The sequence below is a fragment of the Muntiacus reevesi genome, chromosome 11 (genome assembly GCF_963930625.1).
Source record: "Muntiacus reevesi chromosome 11, mMunRee1.1, whole genome shotgun sequence".
Taxonomy (NCBI): Eukaryota; Metazoa; Chordata; class Mammalia; order Artiodactyla; family Cervidae; genus Muntiacus; species Muntiacus reevesi.
Window position 1 is genome coordinate 26,983,615 of NC_089259.1, and position 21,402 is coordinate 27,005,016.

General features: G+C 42.1%; 1 protein-coding gene across 3 annotated transcripts in view; it reads right to left on the reverse strand.

Moving 5' to 3' along the window:
• Positions 1–21,402, reverse strand: part of FRY (FRY microtubule binding protein) — a 329,088-nt gene that overhangs the window by 52,228 nt on the left and 255,458 nt on the right. For all 3 annotated transcript variants that reach the window (XM_065901750.1, XM_065901751.1, XM_065901752.1), the window contains exons 35-41: positions 20,079–20,169; positions 13,272–13,354; positions 8,893–9,043; positions 8,231–8,334; positions 7,317–7,502; positions 4,903–5,101; positions 3,591–3,712 (exon numbers count right to left, since the gene is read on the reverse strand). In XM_065901750.1, the coding sequence (XP_065757822.1) occupies positions 3,591–3,712; positions 4,903–5,101; positions 7,317–7,502; positions 8,231–8,334; positions 8,893–9,043; positions 13,272–13,354; positions 20,079–20,169 (936 nt within the window). The remainder of the gene's footprint in view (positions 1–3,590; positions 3,713–4,902; positions 5,102–7,316; positions 7,503–8,230; positions 8,335–8,892; positions 9,044–13,271; positions 13,355–20,078; positions 20,170–21,402) is intronic.

The following is a 21,402-nucleotide window of genomic DNA, read 5'->3' on the forward strand; positions in this document are numbered from 1 at the left end:
AAGGGGATTGACGGCCTACCACGTATAAAACAGAGCTGATGACTGTGTGTTAGTTAAGTCGCTCAGTCGAATCCGACTCTTTGCGACACCATGGACTGTAGCCCGCCAGGCTCCTCTGTCCATGGGATTCTCCAGGCAAGAGTACTGGAGTGGGTTGCCATTTCCTCCTCCAGGGGATCTTTCCGACCGGGGTATCCAACTGGCATCTCTTAACCACTAGCACCATCTGGGGATTCCTCTAACTAATGAGAACCAGCTGTATAGCGCAGGAGACTACTCAGTGGTCAGTGGTGACTTGACTCGGAAGGAAATCCAAAAAAGAGGGGATATGTGTATATATAAGGCTGGTTCATTTAGCTATACAGTAGAAATATTCACCTTAACACAACATTGTAGAGAAACTATACTTCAATAAAATAAAAAATTAAAACCAAATCTGAATCAATCTTAAAGGGGGCACAGTGGAATAGAAAGAGTTTGGAGCAAGCTTTATGGGGTAGAAAGCTTCGGAGGGATATGGTCCTGATTTTAAATGAGAGATTTGGGACGCTGGGAAAGAAATTTATTCTCTGTGAGCCTGTTTCCTTGTCTTTACCTTGTGAATCAGAGCATCCACCTCAAAGAGTGGTTGTGAAAACCAACTTAAAAAGGACTTAGAATGGTGTCTGACACATCACTGGTGCTTACAAATGTATTATTAGTTATTGTGCTGCTACTGTTTGGCATCATTCTTCTTCACTTTTCACATAGAATATGTTCGCTCCTCTGTCATATGAGAATCCGTTAGACCCAAGTCTTGTGAATGAAGAGGAAAGTGATGAGTGGATCTGACCAGCCAGGTGGCGCTAGTGGTAAAGAACTCTCCTCACAATGCAGGAAACCTGGGTTTAATCCCTGCATTGGGAAGATCCCCTGGAGGAGGGCATGGCAACCCACTCCAGCATTCTTGCCTAGAGAACCCCATGGACAGAGGAGCCTGGCGGGCTACAGTCCATGGGTTGCACAGGGTGAGACATGACTGAGGCAACTTAGCACGTCCGCAAGCACAACCAAGGCCTGGGCCAAACTCCCTGTTCTTCAGAATCACCCGTAAACAAGCAGCCGTGGAGGTGCAGGCACTGCAAAGAGGCAAGGACTGGTTCAGCTTTCACCTCCTGAGTGTCTGTTCTTCCAACAGCATGAAGGTAATCTCAGCCCTCAGAAAACCATCTGATCATAATAAAATGAAAACATAAGGGAAAATCCATGGCTGAATTCTGGGCCATTAAATCCTCCACTGGTTGCCCCTCTTTATGTGCAGAAAAGTCAGGCTATGCGAGTCAGTGGGCCTGATTAAAAACAGCGATTTGGGCTGTCTCCATGATGGAGAGGCTCTGGGGGCACATTTGATGGTTCCATGAAAGTGGACCAGGAGGAAAAATTCAGTGTTGCTGTTCCTGGTGCTGCTGCCTGGCTGTGTGAGCCCTGGGACACGCAGTACACCACATAAGACAAAGCTCCTGCAGCACCAACAAAGTGTCCTGGTGTCCTTTTCTCCCTGTTACACAATGAACCCACATTTCTCAGTCTTCCTCAGTCAGATGTGACCTTGGGCCTGAGGTCTGGCCAGTGGGACACGGGGAGATGCACTGGATGCTACACTCAAGGCTAGCAGGTAAACTCCTCCGGGGTAACCCTCCACGCACTCTGTTCCTCCACCTGCCCCTGGACACAGGGGGTTGAGTAGAGACCTCTGAGCCTAGTGGGTGGCGGAGACACAGAGCAGGGAGGGTCCCTGAAGCACCAGGTGGAAAGCTGCTCCCAAACATCCACACTGAACTGTTATGAGATCCAGAAACAGCCTCTTGTTTAGGTCTCTGAGCTTTGGGGGTTATTTATTACAGCGGCTATGCTACCCTGACTAATACAACTGTTTCCAGGAACACATCTTATTGTGCTATACTGGAAGTAGGCAGAAAGCAGCCACGTTCAAGAAAATTGTGGTGAGTAAAAATATCTTGAGAAAGATGTGAAAAGACACAGAATGTTCTAAGTGAAAGTGAAGTTGTTCAGTTGCGTCCAACTCTTTGCAACCCCATGGGCTGTAGCCTACCAGGCTCTTCTGTCCATGGAATTTTCCAGGCAAGAGTACTGGAGTGGGTTGCCATTTCCTTCTCCAGGGGATCTTCCTGACCCAGGGATTGAACCCAGGTCTCCTGCATTGTGGGCAGATGCTTTACTGTCTCAGCCACCAGGGAAGACCAGAATGTTCTAAGCAGCCTGAAACATGCTCTGAGAATATGCTATATATGGCATTCATACTTTTTCTCATTTTTAGTATCTTTATACTATCAAGCGGAGAAGGAAATGGCAACCCACTCCAGTATTCTTGCCTAGAGAATCCTATGGACTGAGGAGCCTGGTGGGCTGCTGTCCATAGGGTCACACAGAGTCGGACACAACTGAAGCGACAGCATGCATGCATGCATTGGAGAAGGAAATGGCAACCCACTCCAGTGTTCTTGCCTGGAGAATCCCAGGGACAAAGGAGCCTGGTGGGCTATCGTCTATGGGGTCGCACAGAGTTGGACACGCCTGAAGCGACTTAGCAGCAGCAGCATACCATCAAGAGTTTTACACAAGAGTTCACATGCATCACAAAATTTTTCCTTCAAAGCTATTGAAGTGACTTTTAGGTGGGGGAAATACCAATAAAAGCAGTCTTAATACTTCAAAGAAATTCCAAAGGGGAAACTCAAAACAAGAAATGGCAATTCCATTCCGGGAACAACTTTCCCACTTCAGTTTAACAGTATTTTTTGTTTCTTAGTATGTATCCTCTGATAATGAAAAGATACGTGGCTTATCTGGAATGTTTCAAACTGTAAAATGTGCTAATTATCAGAGCAGCCAGAAGAGCTGGTGAGACACATTTACTATGGCCAGCCTGCTGAGTGAGAAAAGGCAGAGATAGCTGCTTATCAGGCTGAGGAGACAAATTTAAATTTCACACACACACCAGCCCTGGCCAAGCAGATCCGAATGGAATCCAGCTAAGGGCTTAAATACTGTGAGGCCACTAGCGCCTCGTGGAGCTACTAGTGCTACCAGTGCATCAGACTGTGTTCAGAATATTGAGGGGTCACTGGCACAGGACTTGTCAGCAAATACTTTCAAAGCCAAAAACATTTTATTGAAAAATTATTATTTTTTTAAAAAAAACCCAGTTTGCAAGACAGACCATTTCCTCCCAGTTGAGTCTGATGACAGCAAATAAAATTTCTTTCTCATGGCCTTCTTTAAAAAAAATTAATATAGGCACAGTTTAGTTGTAGGGAGGGAAATGAAGCAAAGAGAAGAGAGACACTGGGGAAATTATCTGATAGAGCATAATGCAACTATATGTGACATTAACTATCATTAAGTTAGGCACACCTGAGAAAGCTTCAATACCCCCATGAATATTCCTTGGCTATTGATGCCAAATGGAGGATTTTACACACATACACACACACGCACACACATAATACATACACAGGGTTATATGGGGAGAATGAGCTCCGTTACAGAAAAATGCTGAAAGTGGGCTTTGTAGAAATAGGATGAAGTACCTGATTTGGAATCTCTGAACACAGATACAACATGACGTAGAAAATTGGTGAGTTGTTCAGCACTCTTTGAATTCTGATTTTTGGGTGTGATGTCCTCATGGCACCAAAGCGGACCAAATGCCCTTCAACAAAACACACCAACTGTCAAAAATGTAACTATCATTTTGCATAACCATATACACAGTTCTAACTCCAAAGGGGCAACATACATTTTTTTAAAAAACTTATTTATTAATTTGGTAGAAAATTTCAGTCTTATAAAGCTTAAGAGCACACTCAAAATAGATCTACTTAACTAATGGAGACATACTTTTTCATATGTTTTGCTCACAAAATTAAAGCTTCTCAATTCAGCAGGACAGTGTTCATTCAGCACATAACAGGTTATTTGTCTTAAATGAAATGATGTAACATGTCAAATAAAACGCAGATTTAGACACAGACTCCCTTTATACATTTTAGAATTTGCAGAGATAACATTTTATCAGGATCACATGGTTAGGTTAAGTTGCCAAACACTGTAGGACAAACTGAAGATACAACCTCTGTCGTCTATTTGGTTTTCTCTGTGGTAAGAGTGGGATGGATCCGCATGTCAGAATTTCAGAGAACACCATTCCCAGCACTGACACTGGTGCGTAGTGAGAAAACCTTTCTTCTCCACAAACCAGTCAGGTCCCTGAGACACCCTGCAAGGAGGCACCACCAGCCCCTATCTGAGCTTCCTATGTGTTAAATTCTATATTGAACTGAGCTTATGAGAACTGAACCAAAAGCTAAATCATTCCTCAAAAGACCCATAAAATCTGAAAAAAATGGGATCACTCACAGTTTTCTTGACTTTGATCTATTATTAGTTGGATTCCTTTCCCAACATGCGTCCAATTGCTTCTCATTCCTGAATTCCATTTATAAATGACCCTTTGGACTAGGGGATCAGATAGGGGTCCCCTCTCTGCAGCTGCTACTGGGTTGACCATGGCTAATACTTTGGGTTTCCAGAGCAATGTTCTCTGCCAAGTCTTGGAACTCCCAGAGGCTGGTAGCTCTAATAGATGGTGAAAGTCACACTTGCCTCCTGCCCACATCTGCTACCTGCTCATCAGGCAGGAAATCTCCCTTCTCCTCCACTGTGACATCAGGGGAGTCGTAGACAGTGCCTACCAGGGTCTGCCTCTTACACAAAGGACAGCAGATGCAATTCAGAAGACAGGAGACTTCACTAGAATTTTTATCTGCAGTTTTAAAATGATGGCACTCTTCCAAAAGACTGATCCGAAAACAGCAGCCCATCTCCTGACCCCTCCCTTACCTGGTCGTCAGAAACTCAATGAGCTTGTTTGCCTTCTCATCGGCGTCGGCAGCCACGTCCACATCTTCTACCTCCTGGGTCATCTGTGGGAGGTTCCCACTGCTGCCTCCCAGACTGATGCTGGACGAGGTGGAGCTGGAGCTGAGCCCTGAGTCTGGCACCGGGGACGACTGGTCCTCTCTCAGGAAGTCGAAGCCACCTGGTGGGAGACAAGGTCCAGGTGGAATGTGCAGGTCAGGCATTGAATAAGGTTAGGAGGTGCGCATCAGGAAGTGTGCAGTTATTTAAATTTTTTTGGGAAAAAAAAAACCACTTGATTTTTGGCTATGGCTATGATTAAATGAGACTGAAACTCTTTTTCTGCTTATGGAATAGTTGCACTGCAGTGTAAACCAGTGTGATTTGGCAATAGATGGTGCTCTGCTATTTTCTACTTTGGTGTCTTTCCCCCCACCTTTTCTCCCCCAAGATACCACCTTTTATTTATCAGACTGGTAAAGACAAAAAAGTTTAGTAATAGTAGGTGTGCAATACACACTGTTAAATATTGTGGGTTTAAATTAGTGCAACAATCTTGGAGAACAATTTGCAATATCAATAAAAAAATTTAAAGACATCTACCTTTTGTTCAAACCAATCACCACAAACTAAGAAATGTATCCTGGAGATACAATGACTAAAAGTACATCAAAGTATACAAGCCTAGGGGCTCAAGGAGGCATTTTGTATATTGACCAAGAAGCAAAAGAGACACAAACCAGAACAATTTCTCCAGTTATGGATAAGAAACATATGAGTTAAGACATGTGGTTCAATGGATACTATGCAGTATATAAAAAGAATGGCATGGAACCATTTGCGCTAAGATACAAAGATCTTCAAAATACCCAGTCTTCTGATTAAGCTCACTTAATCAGTCTTTCTCTAACAGACTTACCAAATCATTTGATGCTCTGGTGTTTTAATTGATGCTTTCTGCAAAAGAAGTGAGTGTGTGTGTCTGTGTGTGCATGCTTTCACACACCCATTGACTGATGAATAGCTTTGTTACACATTTGAACCTAACTGTGCTGTAGGTAAATTATTCTTGGGTAACAGACGATTTAACTATATGACATTGAGAGGATAACAGGCAGGAAGGCCAGGGGTCTCCAAAGGGAGGAAATAGGCTGCAAGTGCCAGACATTTTTCTCTCTCTTACGTGGCAGGAGGAAACAAACTAGCAATATTTTTTTTTCCTTCTCTATACAAATTTAAAAGGTGGTTTCTCTTAAAATACTGTGTTGCCATGACACCTGGTTTCACCTGAAGCTAGCTATTCTCAAACCCTGAGTTAACCAATACATTTTTCTTATGGAAATGTTTGTGTTAAGTTATGTTAATGTGCTATGCATTTACCCCAGACTCTTGTCTTCAAGTCGGTTCTACCAAATGGCTCAGAACCTACTTGACAAACCAGTATGTTATCCTCAGATATTGTTCCCCTAATCCATGTAAACGAAACTATTTGTATGGTAAACTGCCCTTCTACAAGATTCAAGTCAATCGTTTTATGGCCTGGGATGAATCATCTGGTGCCAAGATTATCACAAAATGCAATTTATGGATCAGAGGCCTGGTGCCATTCTGAGTTTTAAGACATTCTTTTCTTTTCATTAAAAGACTGCTAGTGACTATATAACATCCAGCTGAAGACTAGCAGGGGGGCACTCTTTCTGCCCCCTTCTGATGCCCATGTCAGAAGCTTTCTTTATCTCCTTTATACTTTAATAAAACTTTATCACACAAACGCTCTGAGCGATCCAGCTCGTCTCTAGCTCTGGATTGAGTTTGTCTCCTCCGAAGGCCAAGAATCCTGGCGTCTTATCGTTCAGCAACAACCTTTCAACATGATACTATTTTTGAGGATAACAGCCTCTAATAGCAATAAGTAGGTTATACACAATGTTTTGCATAAATGTGCCCAGAACTCTGAATGTGTATATTAACTTTTTTGTGTGTGTGTATATTAATTTAATGTAATTATGTCTCAAGGTACATAGGGAAATGTCTGGGACCTTGGTGATACCTGGTCTCAAAATACTGGAGGTGGTCACTGTTTTGCACATTCTCCCCCATGGGTGTTCCAGACTCATGCTCTCTCGGTCAATGGATATTAATTTTTTTGATAGCATATTTAATGAAAATAGCAATCACAGTAGTAATTTAAAAAGTATATTTGGAAATACTTAGGAAGAAGGATTTAACATCAAGTAAAACGGTGCATGTTTGTTGTGCATAATGGTGCATATTTTATCCCTCAGAAAGCTGGGGCAAGGGTAAAAGCAGAGACGTTGATGTGGGCTCCAGGGACATCCCCAGGTATCCTCAGACTTATGACTCTGTCTCAGGCTCCCTGCTCCTCCTTGTGTTACCTGTATAGAGATACTCGGGCTGATAAGCTGGCTGAACTGTTAGAGTCTTGGCTTCGCCCATCTCCCGAGTCTGTAGGAGCACAGAGGCAATGGCATGGAAATTGCTGTTGCAAGATAGGGCAATCAGGAGGTGAAGAAGCAATTTTTTGCTGTGTTCAAAGACTTCTGGCCGGTAATGGTCCAAACCTGGAACAAAACAGTGGAATCTCAGTATAAACAAACCTTCAGCTCGACTAGATTCCAGGGATAGCAAAGATTCCAAGATGCCCAGGAGGAATATGTTAGAGGAATGTTTAGTTTCCTTTGTTAGTTTGTTACCAACGTAAAGAAATCAGGCTTAGGAAAAATCAAATGTTTTATTCCTTAAAAAATGTTCTTATGAAATGCTGATAGATGGACTTTTCTTGACCTCTCTGTAGCATCTGACATGTTTAGCATTCCTCTTTCCTGAGATGTTCTCTTCCCTGTTACTAAAGGTTTCTAACTTTAACTCTCTAAGTCTCCCTGCCGGGCTGATTCCTCTTTCCAGTTTTTTATTTTTTGCTCTGCAACTTGGGTATTTTAATATCTCAGTGCTTAGCCGACCGTGTTCTACATTCTCTCTCTATGCACTCACTGTGTCTCGTGGCTTTAAATTTATCACAGAGAACCAAAGCCCCTAAAAGAAGACCAGCTTGTTTTGAATATCTCTATAGAAGTAGCATGGATGAAGTACCACTCTATATTATGGTGCCAGGACAATTTTAAACAATGACTAATCAACTGGAATTTTAGAGATGTCACAAAAAGGACAGTGAAAAACGGAAGATATTAGGTATTTCAGAAAAGCAGGATGGCCACGTAAAAGCTCCCTGGGATGACTTGTGTAGGTTTCGGACTCTAGTGGCCAGAATTCCTCTGGGCTCCAGGCTTACCTAAGAAGACAGCGTGGAGCAGCAGCGGGAGATGAAGAGCCCAGTCTTCTCTGACACTGTGGTCCACCACCATCTCCGTCATAAAGATGACAGCGACGTTGCACCTAATCAATGAAAATGATGACGTCAACACCATGTCCTAAGAGGACGGAAACAGACCGACAGGTCGCTCGGGCACAATCACGTCCAACTCGTCAGCCTTGAAGAATTAGGCGAGACCCTGGTTCCAGGGAAATGGAGTGTAACTTCTGACACAGCACAGAGCTCCACGAGGAGAAGAAACTTCACTTGAGCTAATTCACGTAATGGGGACTCTCATCAGTCACTTTTTTGAAAATAAGGGCTGAGGGATGAAGAGACTCGGAAGACAAGGGTGCTTTCTTTTAGCTGCTCACAATCAAAAAGGCATAACAGAATGAACACCCATACCAAGGGCACATCAAGGAAAAACTGAAAGGGCTGCAAGGCAGCTTTGCACACTGGTTAATGTTCGACCAAGGTCAGTCAGTATGCTGAGGGCTGCAGTTCAAGTCACTTGTGTTCCCTCTGATTTCAAACATCATTTCAGTTGATGGGACCTGGAACAGGTTTCTCTTTTCATAGGAAGAAAAATCTACTCAGAGCTAAGTGATCACTCCCCTCCATCTGCACGTGCTACTCACCTGTGGAGTGGCCCCCGGGGGGTGATGGTCTCTGGGAGGTAGTCCACCAGGGGGGCCCAGCACCCCCCCGTGCAAGGCATGGGCAGGGGCTGCGGCTGTTTGGTCTCTGTGATAGTCAGCAGCCAGCCGGTGTAGGGAGAAATTGGGTCATCTGTAGCGTGAGAAAGACGAATGTGCTTCATTTACAGGGACAGAAGCTGCTTGTTTTCCTGACTTGCCTTTTTAGAAAGCAACTCACAAATTCGTGCTTATAAAAATAACTTCCTAACCATTCCATTTGGTGACTATGAAATTATATGATCTAACCATTCCATTTGGTGACTATGAAATTATATGATCAAATGGGCTGGAATTACTTCATTAAGTTTCTTTCATTCCTTTATTTCTTGGATATCTAATTTATAGTTATTCATTATAGAGCGACTGAAAACATAGATACACAAGAAGAAAAACCCTACATCACGTGAATTCCCATCACTGTGACAACTCACTCCTTCTCTCATCTCCTCCATCTCAGTAAAATGTGATTTCTTATTTTCAGTTCACTCAGGATGGGAGCTTGGGAATCCTCCCTGACTTCTCACTTATATATATATATATATATATAAATTTATTTTTTAATTGAAGGATAATTGCTTTACAGAATTATGTTGGCTTCTGCCAAACATCAACATGAATCAGCCATAGTTGCTTATATTTCTAATAACCATGGTGATGGCGGTAGTGACAGTAATAATAAAAATAATAACGTCAGAACTAACGGAGAGACAGCTTGGGCTTCCTTGGTGGCTCTCCTGATAATGAAGGAGATGTGGGCTTGATCCCTGGGTTGGGAAGATACTCTGGAGAAGGAATGGCAACCCACTCCAGTATTCTTGCCTGGAGAATCCCATGAATAGAGGAGCCTGGTGGGCCACAGTCCATGGGGTGGTAAAGAGTCGGACACGACTGAGCAACTAACAACAGTGAGGGGTTACCTCATGTCAGGCAATGGTCTATACATTTCATGTATTAATAACCCAACATAACCCAATGATAGGTAACTATTATCCTAATTTTGTAGAGGGGACGCTGAGGTTAAGTAACTTGCCACCATCCTCATATTCAGTAAGCTCTCCCTCAAAACAAACCCAAGAAATGACCACTTCTCACCATCTCCATCACTCCATCCTGGGCTGAACCCTCACCATCTCTCACGGGAGGCAGAGCCTCCCACCACCTTCCTGCCTCCATGCTTAACCCTCTGCAATCTATTCTCAGCAGAGCAGCCAGAGCCATCCTCCTTTTTTTAAGATTTCTTTTTTTTAATGTAGACAATTTTTAAAGTTTTTATTGAATTTGTTACAATATCACTTCTGTTTTATGTTTTGGTGTCTTTTTTTTTTTTTGGCCTGGAGGCATGTGGGATCTTAGCTCCCCAATCAGGGATTGAACCCACACCCCCTGCACTGGAAGGCGAAGAATTAACCACTAGACCACCAGGGAAGTCCCCAGAGCCCTCCTTTGAAAACAGAAGTCCATTCAGATTCCCTTTCTCTGCATACCACTGGCCAGCGGCTCTCCTTTACATTCAAAATGAAATCTAGCATTCAATTCACACCAGGGCCTGTAAGGCCTGACAAGACCGCCCCCGTTTCTTGGCTTATCTCCTATCCCGTGCCCTCTGCTCACGGCATCCCAGTCACGTTGCCTTTCTTTGCTGTTCTGTGACCATGCCAGGCGCTGTCCACCAGCTTTATAGATTAGGTCTGAATCTGTTTGCCTGTCATATCCAAGGTGGTATTTTTTTTTTTTAATAAAAAATACTTTAAAGAGGCTGCACCTTTCTTTTTAGATAAACCCAGACTAGGAAGCGCTGGGCTGTGAGGTCTCTCCTGATCCCTTCTCATTCATCTTAGCCCTGCTCATACCCTCAAGAATTCAGGGAGAAAATAACTACTCCTGACATATATCATACAGTCGGTCATAAGGTTTGGAACTGCACCTGCAAACCTTTGCTTCTCTCATGGCATAGACTGTACCCATCACTGGGTGGCTGGAACCAAAAATGCATCAGGCAGGATCCAGCTACCAAACTTCTGATGGTACTTGTGCCCTACTAGATGAACTGCTTCATCTGGGGACAGCTGAAGTCAATTCTGTTATTTGACAAATAGAGAAGGATCTTAGTATCTATTTTATGGACTTTCTATGATGAGGATCTGTTTGAATAGCTTGATTTCCATGTTTCTTTGACTTGAGAAATTTAGAGCTCTCAGCAACCCAACTACTTACTCTGAACTTTAATTTCCCTGGTTAAAATCAATAATCATGTGAAGACTATTACTGACACATGACTCAATCAAATTCAAGTACTATACCAAAAATTACCCAGTAAGATGCTATTTATGCTGGTATGACAAATTTATAAACATTTCTGGGTAAAACAGAGGCCATGATGATGCTACTAGACTACTCTTTCTGCCTTATTTTCACTCACAGTAGTTTTTCTTTCCCTTTATAAATACTTCTATTACTTTTTCTCTTTACCCCTAAAGCCAGTGATCTGAGTTTCTATAATGACATAGTTGCTCATTTTGTTATAATTACCCTCTTAAAGTCACTATTTTAAAATACATAAGGAATATAAAGTTTCAATACCAAAGGGCTCTGAAGATGTATTTTCAAAGTGATTATTACTTTGTTACAGTGTTTTCTACCAAATTCTGTGTCCTGGTGCAGAACAAAGAGATACACTTTGAGGGAATCAACTGGTCGAAGTGCAACAATATTCCTAATGTAAAATCCACAGTCATAGAATGTTACGCTTCATGAGAGCATGCCTGTCCCATTCTGGGGAAGTCAGGATTCAACTGCCTAACATTTCCATGACTCAATTTTTCTGTCCTGAAAATTTTGTGTTACCAAGTATTATATAGCAAGGAGACTGTTCTTGAACCAACAACTCCATCCCTCAGAGTACTGCTCTCCTCATCTATAAAATCTGGTCCTGCCTAGAACTAATGGTCTGTGCTCTTGAAATGCAACTGTTTGGGGCCTGGAAGGCCAAGTACCCTGATGGGCACAGAAATGAGGGAGAGTGCATAAGTTTCCCCCGGCCCCAACCTCATACTAACTGTTCTAGAAAAAGGTTTTATAGAGACACAGTTAAAACTTGGGCTTCCCAGGCGACCCTAGTGGTCACCTGCCAATGCAGAAGACACAAGAGATGTGGGTTCAATCCCCGGGTTGGGAAGATCCCTTGGAGGAGGGGATGGTGACCCACTCCAATATTCCTGCCTGAGAAATCCCATGGACAGAGGAGCCTGGCAGGCTACAGTCCACGGGGGTCATGAAGAGCCAGACATGCGTGAGCACATGAGCACAGATAAAACTTAATCTGAGGATGGCAATATTACATGGATTTTAGACATTTCTTCCACTGATATTTTGAATGGTGGAGAATTGCCTATCTGTGCATTAAGAAGTAAAACTGAAATGTAGTGTCATTAGAACTACTGGGTTGGCCAAAAAGCTTATTCGGGTTTTTCATAACATTGTACTGAAAAGCCTGAACAAACTTTTTGGCCAACCTAAAACACTCACCTCTTACTGTACTCTGCACATTTCCCATAAGAACAAACTAATTCAAAACAGCCAGTACAAAAGTTCTGTGCGCTAACTTACAAAATGGACCTGACTCATGAGATATCATATTATAATTTCCACCCAAACAAGGAAGTTCCAGAAGATAGTTTATCAATTTCCTTACACAGCTAATATGTCACTGGAGATGTTTGCTGCTTCCAGAATTCCTGTAACTTGTGAACAAGTAACTGCGACCACTCCCTGACCAATAAGTATACAACCTGTCCAAGACTTAAACAAAATCAATGAATGCATTGCTCTTTCCAGTTTTTCCAGCTTCCCAAAGTACAGTGTGATTCCTGGGACAATCCTATCTCCTAGTCTGGCAAGGGTTTCACTAGGTCCCTGAGAAATTAAATGTGAAAACAGATCTATCCTGGGTGAGCTGACTCACAAAGCTTGAAGGTTAAATCCACTCCCAAGACAGGCAGGAGAACTGAACGGAAACCTCTGTTTTCTAAAGAGACAATCTTGTACTAGCCTTTTGCCAAATGCATCACCCAGGAAAAGGGCCAAGAAGACAAAAATATGGTTTTAGGTAGTAGCTCAAAGTCTTCCTAATTCTGATTCATCTACTGTTTGGTTTGTTTTTACTTTGAAGAGAGTGACTCTCTGCATAGTTGGATTAAATGGTTACTTAATTATTTGTGGGCCTCTTTTTACTGATCAGAACAAGAATAATCAAAATACTCATTTTCCATTCACTAACCACTTGCCCTCCATGTGAAACCCCTCAGGCTGTTAGTGCTTACTTTTATCCTCATCGTATGAGCCTCCTGAGCTGTTGCTGTATCTTGACTCCAGACGCGTATGGGCTCTGATGACGTTACTAAACCTGCAAATACAAGAGCAGCCATCCTGAGATACTGACACATGGGTGTTATGTGCTGAGACACAAAAATACTATTATTTAGCGATTGATGATGCTTTTCCTAAAAGAATACTGTAAATAGTGTACCCCACACATTCCCTTTGTGCTCGAGCAGGTCAATGGTCACTCCTGCTCAGGAGCACAAGTTCAAACCTTGAAAGAAAAATATTTTAAGACTAATATGTGTGACTCCAACTAGAAAATTGTAACATTTGCTTGGAAAGAAGACGGGTGTGATAATGAATAACATGAATCCTTGATTCACATGGTAACCTGGCACATGGTAGAAATAATGGCTGAAAGATTGAATACGTAAAATAGGACAGACCTGGACATATACAAAAATAGTTTCATAACAAATTTTTAATCTTATGAGTTTTAATGTTTTCCTTAAAAGGTTTTTAGGAAAAGGTACTAGTGGTGGTGTAATACAACCAGAGGGCCTCTTTCTGTCTAGTCTTTCTGTGGTTTAAGAAGTAATCAAAACCAAACAAACAAAACAAGAGGTTGAAGGATAACTTTTAAAAGAGTATTTATTTATTTGGCTGCATCCAGCCTCAATCATAGCTTGTGGAATTTCTGTTGCATCTGGGGCATCTTTCACTGCAGCGCTTGGACTCTAGTTGTGGCACAAGGGGCTCTGGAGTGCGTGGGCTCAGTAGTTGCTGGGCACGGGCTTAGCTGTTCCATGGCATGTGGATCTTAGTTTACCGACCAAGGACTGAACCCGTGTCGCCTGCACCGCAAGGCGGATTCTTAACCACTGGACCACCAGGGAAGCCCCCGAAGTATAACAACTTCACGTGCACTATCTCGTTTAATCTCACTCACTCATCTTTGAGATAAACACATTTACTCCAAAATCACTGCAGATGGTGATTGCAGTCATGAAATTAAAAGACGCTTACTCCTTGGAAGGAAAGTTATGACCAACCTAGACAGCATATTAAAAACCAGAGACGTTACTTTGCCAACAAAGGCCTGTCTAGTCAAGACTATGGTTTTTCCAGTGGTCATGTATGGATGTGAGAGTTCGACTATGAAGAAAGCTGAGCACTGAAGAATTGATGCTTTTGAACTGTGTTGTTGGAGAAGACTCTTGAGAGTCCCTTGAACTGCAAGGAGATACAACCATTCCATCCTGAAGGAGATCAGTCCTGGGTGTTCATTGGAAGGACTGATGCTAAAGCTGAAACTCCAATACTCTGGCCACCTCATGTGAAGAGTTGACTCATTGGAAAAGACCCTGATGCTGGGAGGGATTGGGGGAAGGAGGAGAAGGGGACGACAGAGGATGAGATGGCTGGATGGCATCCCCGACTCAATGGACATGAGTTTGAGTAAACTCCAGGAGTTGGTGATGGACAGGGAGGCCTGGTGTGCTGCGATTCATGGGGTCGCAAAGAGTCGGACACGACTGAGCGACTGAACTGAACTGACTCTGCCAAGGAGGAAACAGACTGAGTGAGGTGAAATAACTTGTCCAGTGTCAGCCAAGGAAGATGACGGTGGGGACACTTTCAAGGCTGTGCTGCCTCTGAGAAGGGGGATGCGTGACCTCAGGCTGAGCTCTTGCTCCCTAGCTCGATGACCCTGGGCAAGTTCCTTACCTCCTTGGGGACCCCATTTCCACACCTGCCTAAACAGAATAATAACAACACTTTAACATTTATTTTGTTGGGGCTGTTGCAGGAATCAAAAGGAATGATATGAGAAAGTTTCCAAAACTATGAGATGCCGTCTAATTATAGAGTATTAATTATTATACTCTTGGATTTCTAGAATGCCTTTTCAGAGCACCAAAGACTTACAAATCAATAACATTTCTACCACCCAAAGAGCTATAAAGTCAGGCAAGGGTGTGACTGAGGGGAAGTGAGGGTGAAATGGTACGTCTATATATTTATTTTACATAAAATGATACAAAGTGTGGTTTGTCTATATTATTGACTAGATTTTCTGTTATAATTGATATCAGACCAATACTCTTATTTCCCTCTGAAAGTGGGAAAGTGCAGGGTCCCAGTTGTCCCCATCAATGTAGGGAGAAAGAGGGAAATTTCAGGAAAAAGTGCCATTTCAGGATGTGCCATTAAGATGCTACCTTGTTCCAGGTGTATAACCTCAGAACACTGCAACAGTGATGTGACTGCAGAATTCAGAAGTGTATCAACTATAAAGCCTTTGGTTTCATTCACTCTGTAGACATTTGCAGCAGCTTTTTTTTTTTTAAGTCCTGATAAGCAATCTTTTCCTAGTAACTTTGTATTTCAAACATTCTTCATTCTCACATCTTTTGGGCTATTTGTGAATCCACAACTTCTTTTATCAGAAGATAAAAGACATCTGCTGAGTTTCATACAGATCAGACCGCGTAATTATCTAAATCAGACTAGTCCTTAACGAAATTGGAAAAGTGACCAACTTATTACCTTCTGAAGAAATTCTACAATCATATTTATGCTGATAAATGCAAAGATATAAACAGCGCATGAAGAACCCAGACACCATTCAACAAGGAGTAAAAACAGAGTGATGAAAGAATTCCACATCTATAATTTCACACCAGGCAGAGATCTGCCAGTGACTCAAGAATGGTGATTTATGTTGGTTTTACAATTATGTTCAGGAAGGCTGGGCAGGGAAGAGCTATAGAACGGATGGCAATTCTTCTTGTTTTCTTTTAAGACAGATTTAAAGGATTTCTCGGAGGAGTTTATGAGGCCAAGATGAAGGGGAGGAAAAAGCCCCTTCCACACTTCTTATTCTGGAGAAGATCAAAACCATAGCACGGTGAAGTGGATACTTGGCAAAAACAAAAAGTAAAAACTGACTCCCAAGAGTAAAATCTGTTCCTTTACTTTCCTGGTTGAAGAAATTAATTTTGGGTCTAGATCCTAGAAGAATTTCAAGGATTAAGCAGACTGAATAGTCTTTTAATATAAAAATACATGTCTTAGAAATATATCATAAAAATAACTCTGCTAAGACTGGGCTTCTCAGGTGGCTCAGTGGGTAAAGAACCTCCCTGCAATGCAGGAGATGCAGTAAATATGGGTTAAATTCCTGGGCGGAGATGATCTCCTGGAGGAGGACATGGCAACCCACTCCAGTATTCTTGCCTGGAGAATACCATAGACAGAGGAGCCTGGTAGGCTACAGTCCATAGGTTGCAAAGAGTCGGACACGACTGAAGTGACTGAGTAAGAGAAAAATTAGAAAGATGAAGTGTTTCCCTATGTTTTCCCTTGCTGATTCTGCTCAAAATTAACACGTAAGCAACTTTCTGTGGATTACTAATCTCTATTCCTGTATCAACACGGATCACCAGAAACTTATATAGCTAAAGTTTATTGCTTTTAGTTCCTTATGAACAATCCTTTCATGGCTTTTATTAAGGGTTGATGTATTAAAAATACGTAAAGGGCTTGTTTCTGCATATTTTACAAACTGTTATTTTAATTAAAAATATGTATTCAGATTATTGTTTAACTGAAAGAACTATGTGATAAATACTTCTTAGAGCTTAAAGGTACTTATTTAGTTGCTGTTTTTCAGTCGCTCAGTCACGTTTGACTCTTTGTGACCCCATGGACTGCAGCACGCCGGGCTTTCCTGTTCTTCACCATCTCCTGGAGCTTGCTCAAACTCATGTCCATTAAGTCAGTGATGCCCTCCAACCATCTCATCCTCTGTCATCCCCTTCGCCTCCTGTCCTCAATCTTTCCCAGCTGATGCACTGGGTCTTCTCCAATGAGTCAGCTCTTCTCTTCGCATCTGGTGACCAAAGTACTGGAGCTTCAGCATCAGTCCTTCTAATGAATATTCAGGATAGATTTCTTTTAGGATTGACTGGTTTAATCTTCTTGCTGTCCAAGGGACTCTCAAGAATCTTCTTCAACACCACAGTTCAAAAGCATGGCTCAGATGGTAAAGAATTCACCTGCAATGCAGGAGATCAGGGTTCAACCCCTGAGTTGGGAAAATGCTCTGGAGAAGGGAATGGCTACCCATTCCAGTATTCTTGCTTGGAGAATTCCATGGAGAGAGGAGCCTGGTGGGCTACAGTCCATAAAGTGGTGAAGAGCTGGACATGCGTGAATGACTCACACCCCCACACACCCACACACACACTTATTCTCTTACCCTGATTCCCTGTAGCTCAGATGGTAAAAGAATCTGCCTGCAATGCAGGAGACCTAGGTTTGATCCCTGGGTCGGGAAGATACCCTGGAGAAGGAAACGGCAATCCACTCCAGTATTCTTACCTGGAAAATCCCATGGACAGAGGAGCCTGGTAGGCTACAGTCCATAGGGTTGCAAAGAGCCGGACACGACTGAGCAACTAACAATATAATACAATACTGGCTTTAATGGTTCTTTTATTATAAGCCATCTTAATTTTTTTTGTCAGTAGCTATGGTATTATTAAATATTTCTGAATTACATCAAAGAACTACTAACTAGTTGTAAAGAACCTGGCATCAGGACAGCCACTTTGTACAAGTCCATGGCGCCCCCTGGAGCCCAACAAGGCAATCAGGTGACTGGTACTCCCAGAAATGAGCCAGATCATCAGTATTTCTGACCAATACCATCTCCGTAGACTCTTTGTCTAGAAGGACTGAAAAGAACAGGGTAAATAACTGTCTTCTGTAATGGGGTCAGCAAGAGGGAGGGAGAAAGGGGCTGGTAGGTGTTTGGACAGCTAGCTTATCTATCTCTAGGGCTGTGATGTTTCTCCAATTTTCATTTATATGCTGAATTTAAAAGACGATTACTATGTGCAGCACAGCAGGGTAATAATTAAGGATAGAAATATGTCTAAGAGCCATGTAATTGCTGTTTTCTAAGAATGAAAAGGTAATGGTTGAGACACAAACGTGTGTACAAGCACCCATAAATCAACATGACAAGGCTCATAGCGATGAAGGTGATAAGTAGACTGCAAAGAAAAATAAAGATACTTTAGGCTGAGAGCACAGTTTACTATCAAAGAAAAGACAGACTATACTAGAGAAATAGTATAGGTGAAATAGAGGGTTAACGTAACAACAGTATTCTGTGTGATAAAATATTCATATAGGTGTGATCATATATATAATCAATTAATCTACCTACAGGTAGATAAACAGATATAGTCAGTATGAAGGAATTGGATATGCGCGACTATGTAAAAATGTAGGTAGCATTGGGCTTCCCAATGGCCAACAGGATACAGTGATAAAGCAAGAAAGCAGGAAATAAACGAGAAAGCCTCTTACAGATATTATCCAGTTGCAATGTTACAGTGATAACTGCCTTCTTCATTTTAAAGGCTATCACTAAAAATTTAGGCAGGACACTCATAACTCTGGTCCTAAAGGAGCCTGTGTAATGAGATGATAATATATGGAAATATATCACCTTTCTACCCTTAGTATAATTAAGGTGAAAAATTCATACTATACAATGAATGATAAAGAATGTTTTACTCCCACCAGAAGACAGAAATATCTTCAGAGAAATATGTGATTTTTTTTTCTTTTTACCATTAGGGAGTTTTCCAAAGAAGGTACCAGCAAATATAGATTAAAAAATAACATGTGAATTAATAATCTTGTACTGTCATTGATTTACAGAGTATGGAAACCTTAATCTATTTCTGAGAAAGAAAAACCTTAGTGAACTATAATGGAAAAGGTCTGTTATTCATGACCCATTGATGATCTGAAGGGAAACGCAGAGGATAAGCATTTTGCCTTAAGGCAGTGTAGTCAGCCAGAATTTGCTGTGGCTGACTTAGAGAAAGAACTTTCAGAACTCCAGCCCTGGGCCAGATAACTTCCACCTGTAGCCCCTGATGGGTTCTCATGCACGCGATGAAATCACAAAGCATCCAGGGGCTTTTAAAGCTAAATGAATTATTTTCATTATGTGATCCACTAAATTTTCTTCAGTATGAATCTGTATCTCATTTTTTAATTAATTTAAGTGAAAGGGCTCCCCATTACTTTTTACTAGAAAATACTTAGCCTTATAAGTTTTCAACATCATGAGAATCACCTTAATTTTTATTTTCAAATTTAAGTCCTGTTTGTCTCTTTTGGTTTGTTCTCTGCTCTTCACACTCAACTGCAGTAAATAGATCCAGATTGTGCTTACTTATGAATAGTTCCTGGGCAATGTGAAAGCAGAAATATGCACAAGAGAAATATTACTGTTAAAGAACTAAGGGGAAAGACATTAAGGTTTCTTTTAGACAATGTTCTTAGTTAACCAAGATGTGACAGAGTTAAAGGTAAAAGAATGGTGATGTTTCATAGAACTCATCTCAAGATAACTATTCTAAGAAATTATTCAAGAACCAGATTTGCAAATTTCACATGGCTATTCCCTCTAACTCCAGATGGACTGTGCCCACTAGCAGAATAAGGTGTGGCTGTTATTAAGCCTGGAGGTAAATGGTCTTCAGCCACTAGAACAACATTCCTCTTAATCTCTGCTCTGGCTTTGCTCAGGAAGAAATGGTTATCTTTAGGGATATACAGAGCAGAGTCTGAAAGTCAATCTGTGTTTCTAAAAAAGAAAGGATTTGTGTATGTGTACATGTGTGTGAAATTTATCAAGCCCTGCAAATGTTACTAATGCTTTGCATAGACAATTGCTGAAAGTTAAGCTGCATGTTAAGCCAAATCTGTGCACCAACCTCTCATCAGATTCTTTTAGTATCTTGCTCTCCTCAGCGTCTGGGAAACTGTCCTGGCCGGCAACCACTGTGTTGCTGCTGGAGGTGGTTCCTGCAGATGAGATTAAAGAACAGCTCAGAAAGAAAAGCCTGTTGTGGAGGTCAAGCTCAAGTCTTCAGTGATTCCAGGAAAGGATTTCCTGTAAAATCCCCAGTTTGAAAGATTCCTTGCACCTTCTGCACAATCTCAGACATTCTGAACAACCTTCCAAGCCCACACCACTGAAGCGAAGAATCCAAGACATCTATTACAGTCAAACCAAATTCCTCAACTCACTTACAAAGTGAGGCTACAACATTCTTAAAACCCTCTCTTCCTGGCTACTTAGGTAATGAGCTTATTTATAGTGGCCAGTCCTGCCACTAGTGGCTCTAGCGTTTCTGGTTCCAGGAGTTACGAAATGAACGTTAGAACATTCCAAATGCCTAGAGCTTAGGATCCCCAGGGCACTGCTTCTCTGTGAGATCACTGCTCAGGCAGCAGGGTCTGGGGCACAGAGAGGGCATACGAGACCAGGGCCTAAGAGGAGAGAGCTTTGGAGGCAATCGTGGTGTTAAGGGAAGCGAAGGGAAGACAGCATCAAGGAGTTTGAGGAGGGTGGTATCTATTTCACACCATGATGCTGAGAGGCCAACTGAAAAGTGGTAACACTGGTGGAGGGGGGCAGTTCAGTCAACCCTAGGAGAATATCAGCCAAGAGAATCCCATTAGATACAAGGAGGAGGGTCCAGAAGTGAGATTCCTCCATGACTACAGTGTCCACCATAAGCTCGGTCTAAAATAAAAATGTATATTATCACATGTGAAACAGATCGCCAGTCCAGGTTTGATTCATGAGACAGGGTGCTCGGGGCTGGTGCACTGGGATGACCCTGAGAGATGGGATGGGAAGGGAGGTGGGAGGGGTGTTCAGGATGGGGAACACGTGTACAACCATGGCAGATTCATGTCAATGTAGGGAAAAACCACTACAATATTGTAAAGTAATTAGCTTCCAATTAAAATAAATTAATTAAAAAAAAACCAACAACTGTGTGGCATATGAGTCCTGGGCTCTCGATTGTTGGTTATCCTTGTAAGACCACTTCATTAATCGGACAAGGCGCTAAGAGTCTCTGCTATCCTTAAGCCTTCTCTTAAATGAATGTATTGGGTTGGCCAAAAACCGTGGTATGGAAAAACCCAGACAAACATTTTGGTCAACCCAATATATGTAGGTATACGAACAAGCAGCAAGCACCTACTCAATACCCCTTCAATGCTCTACACGAAGGAAAACCCAGA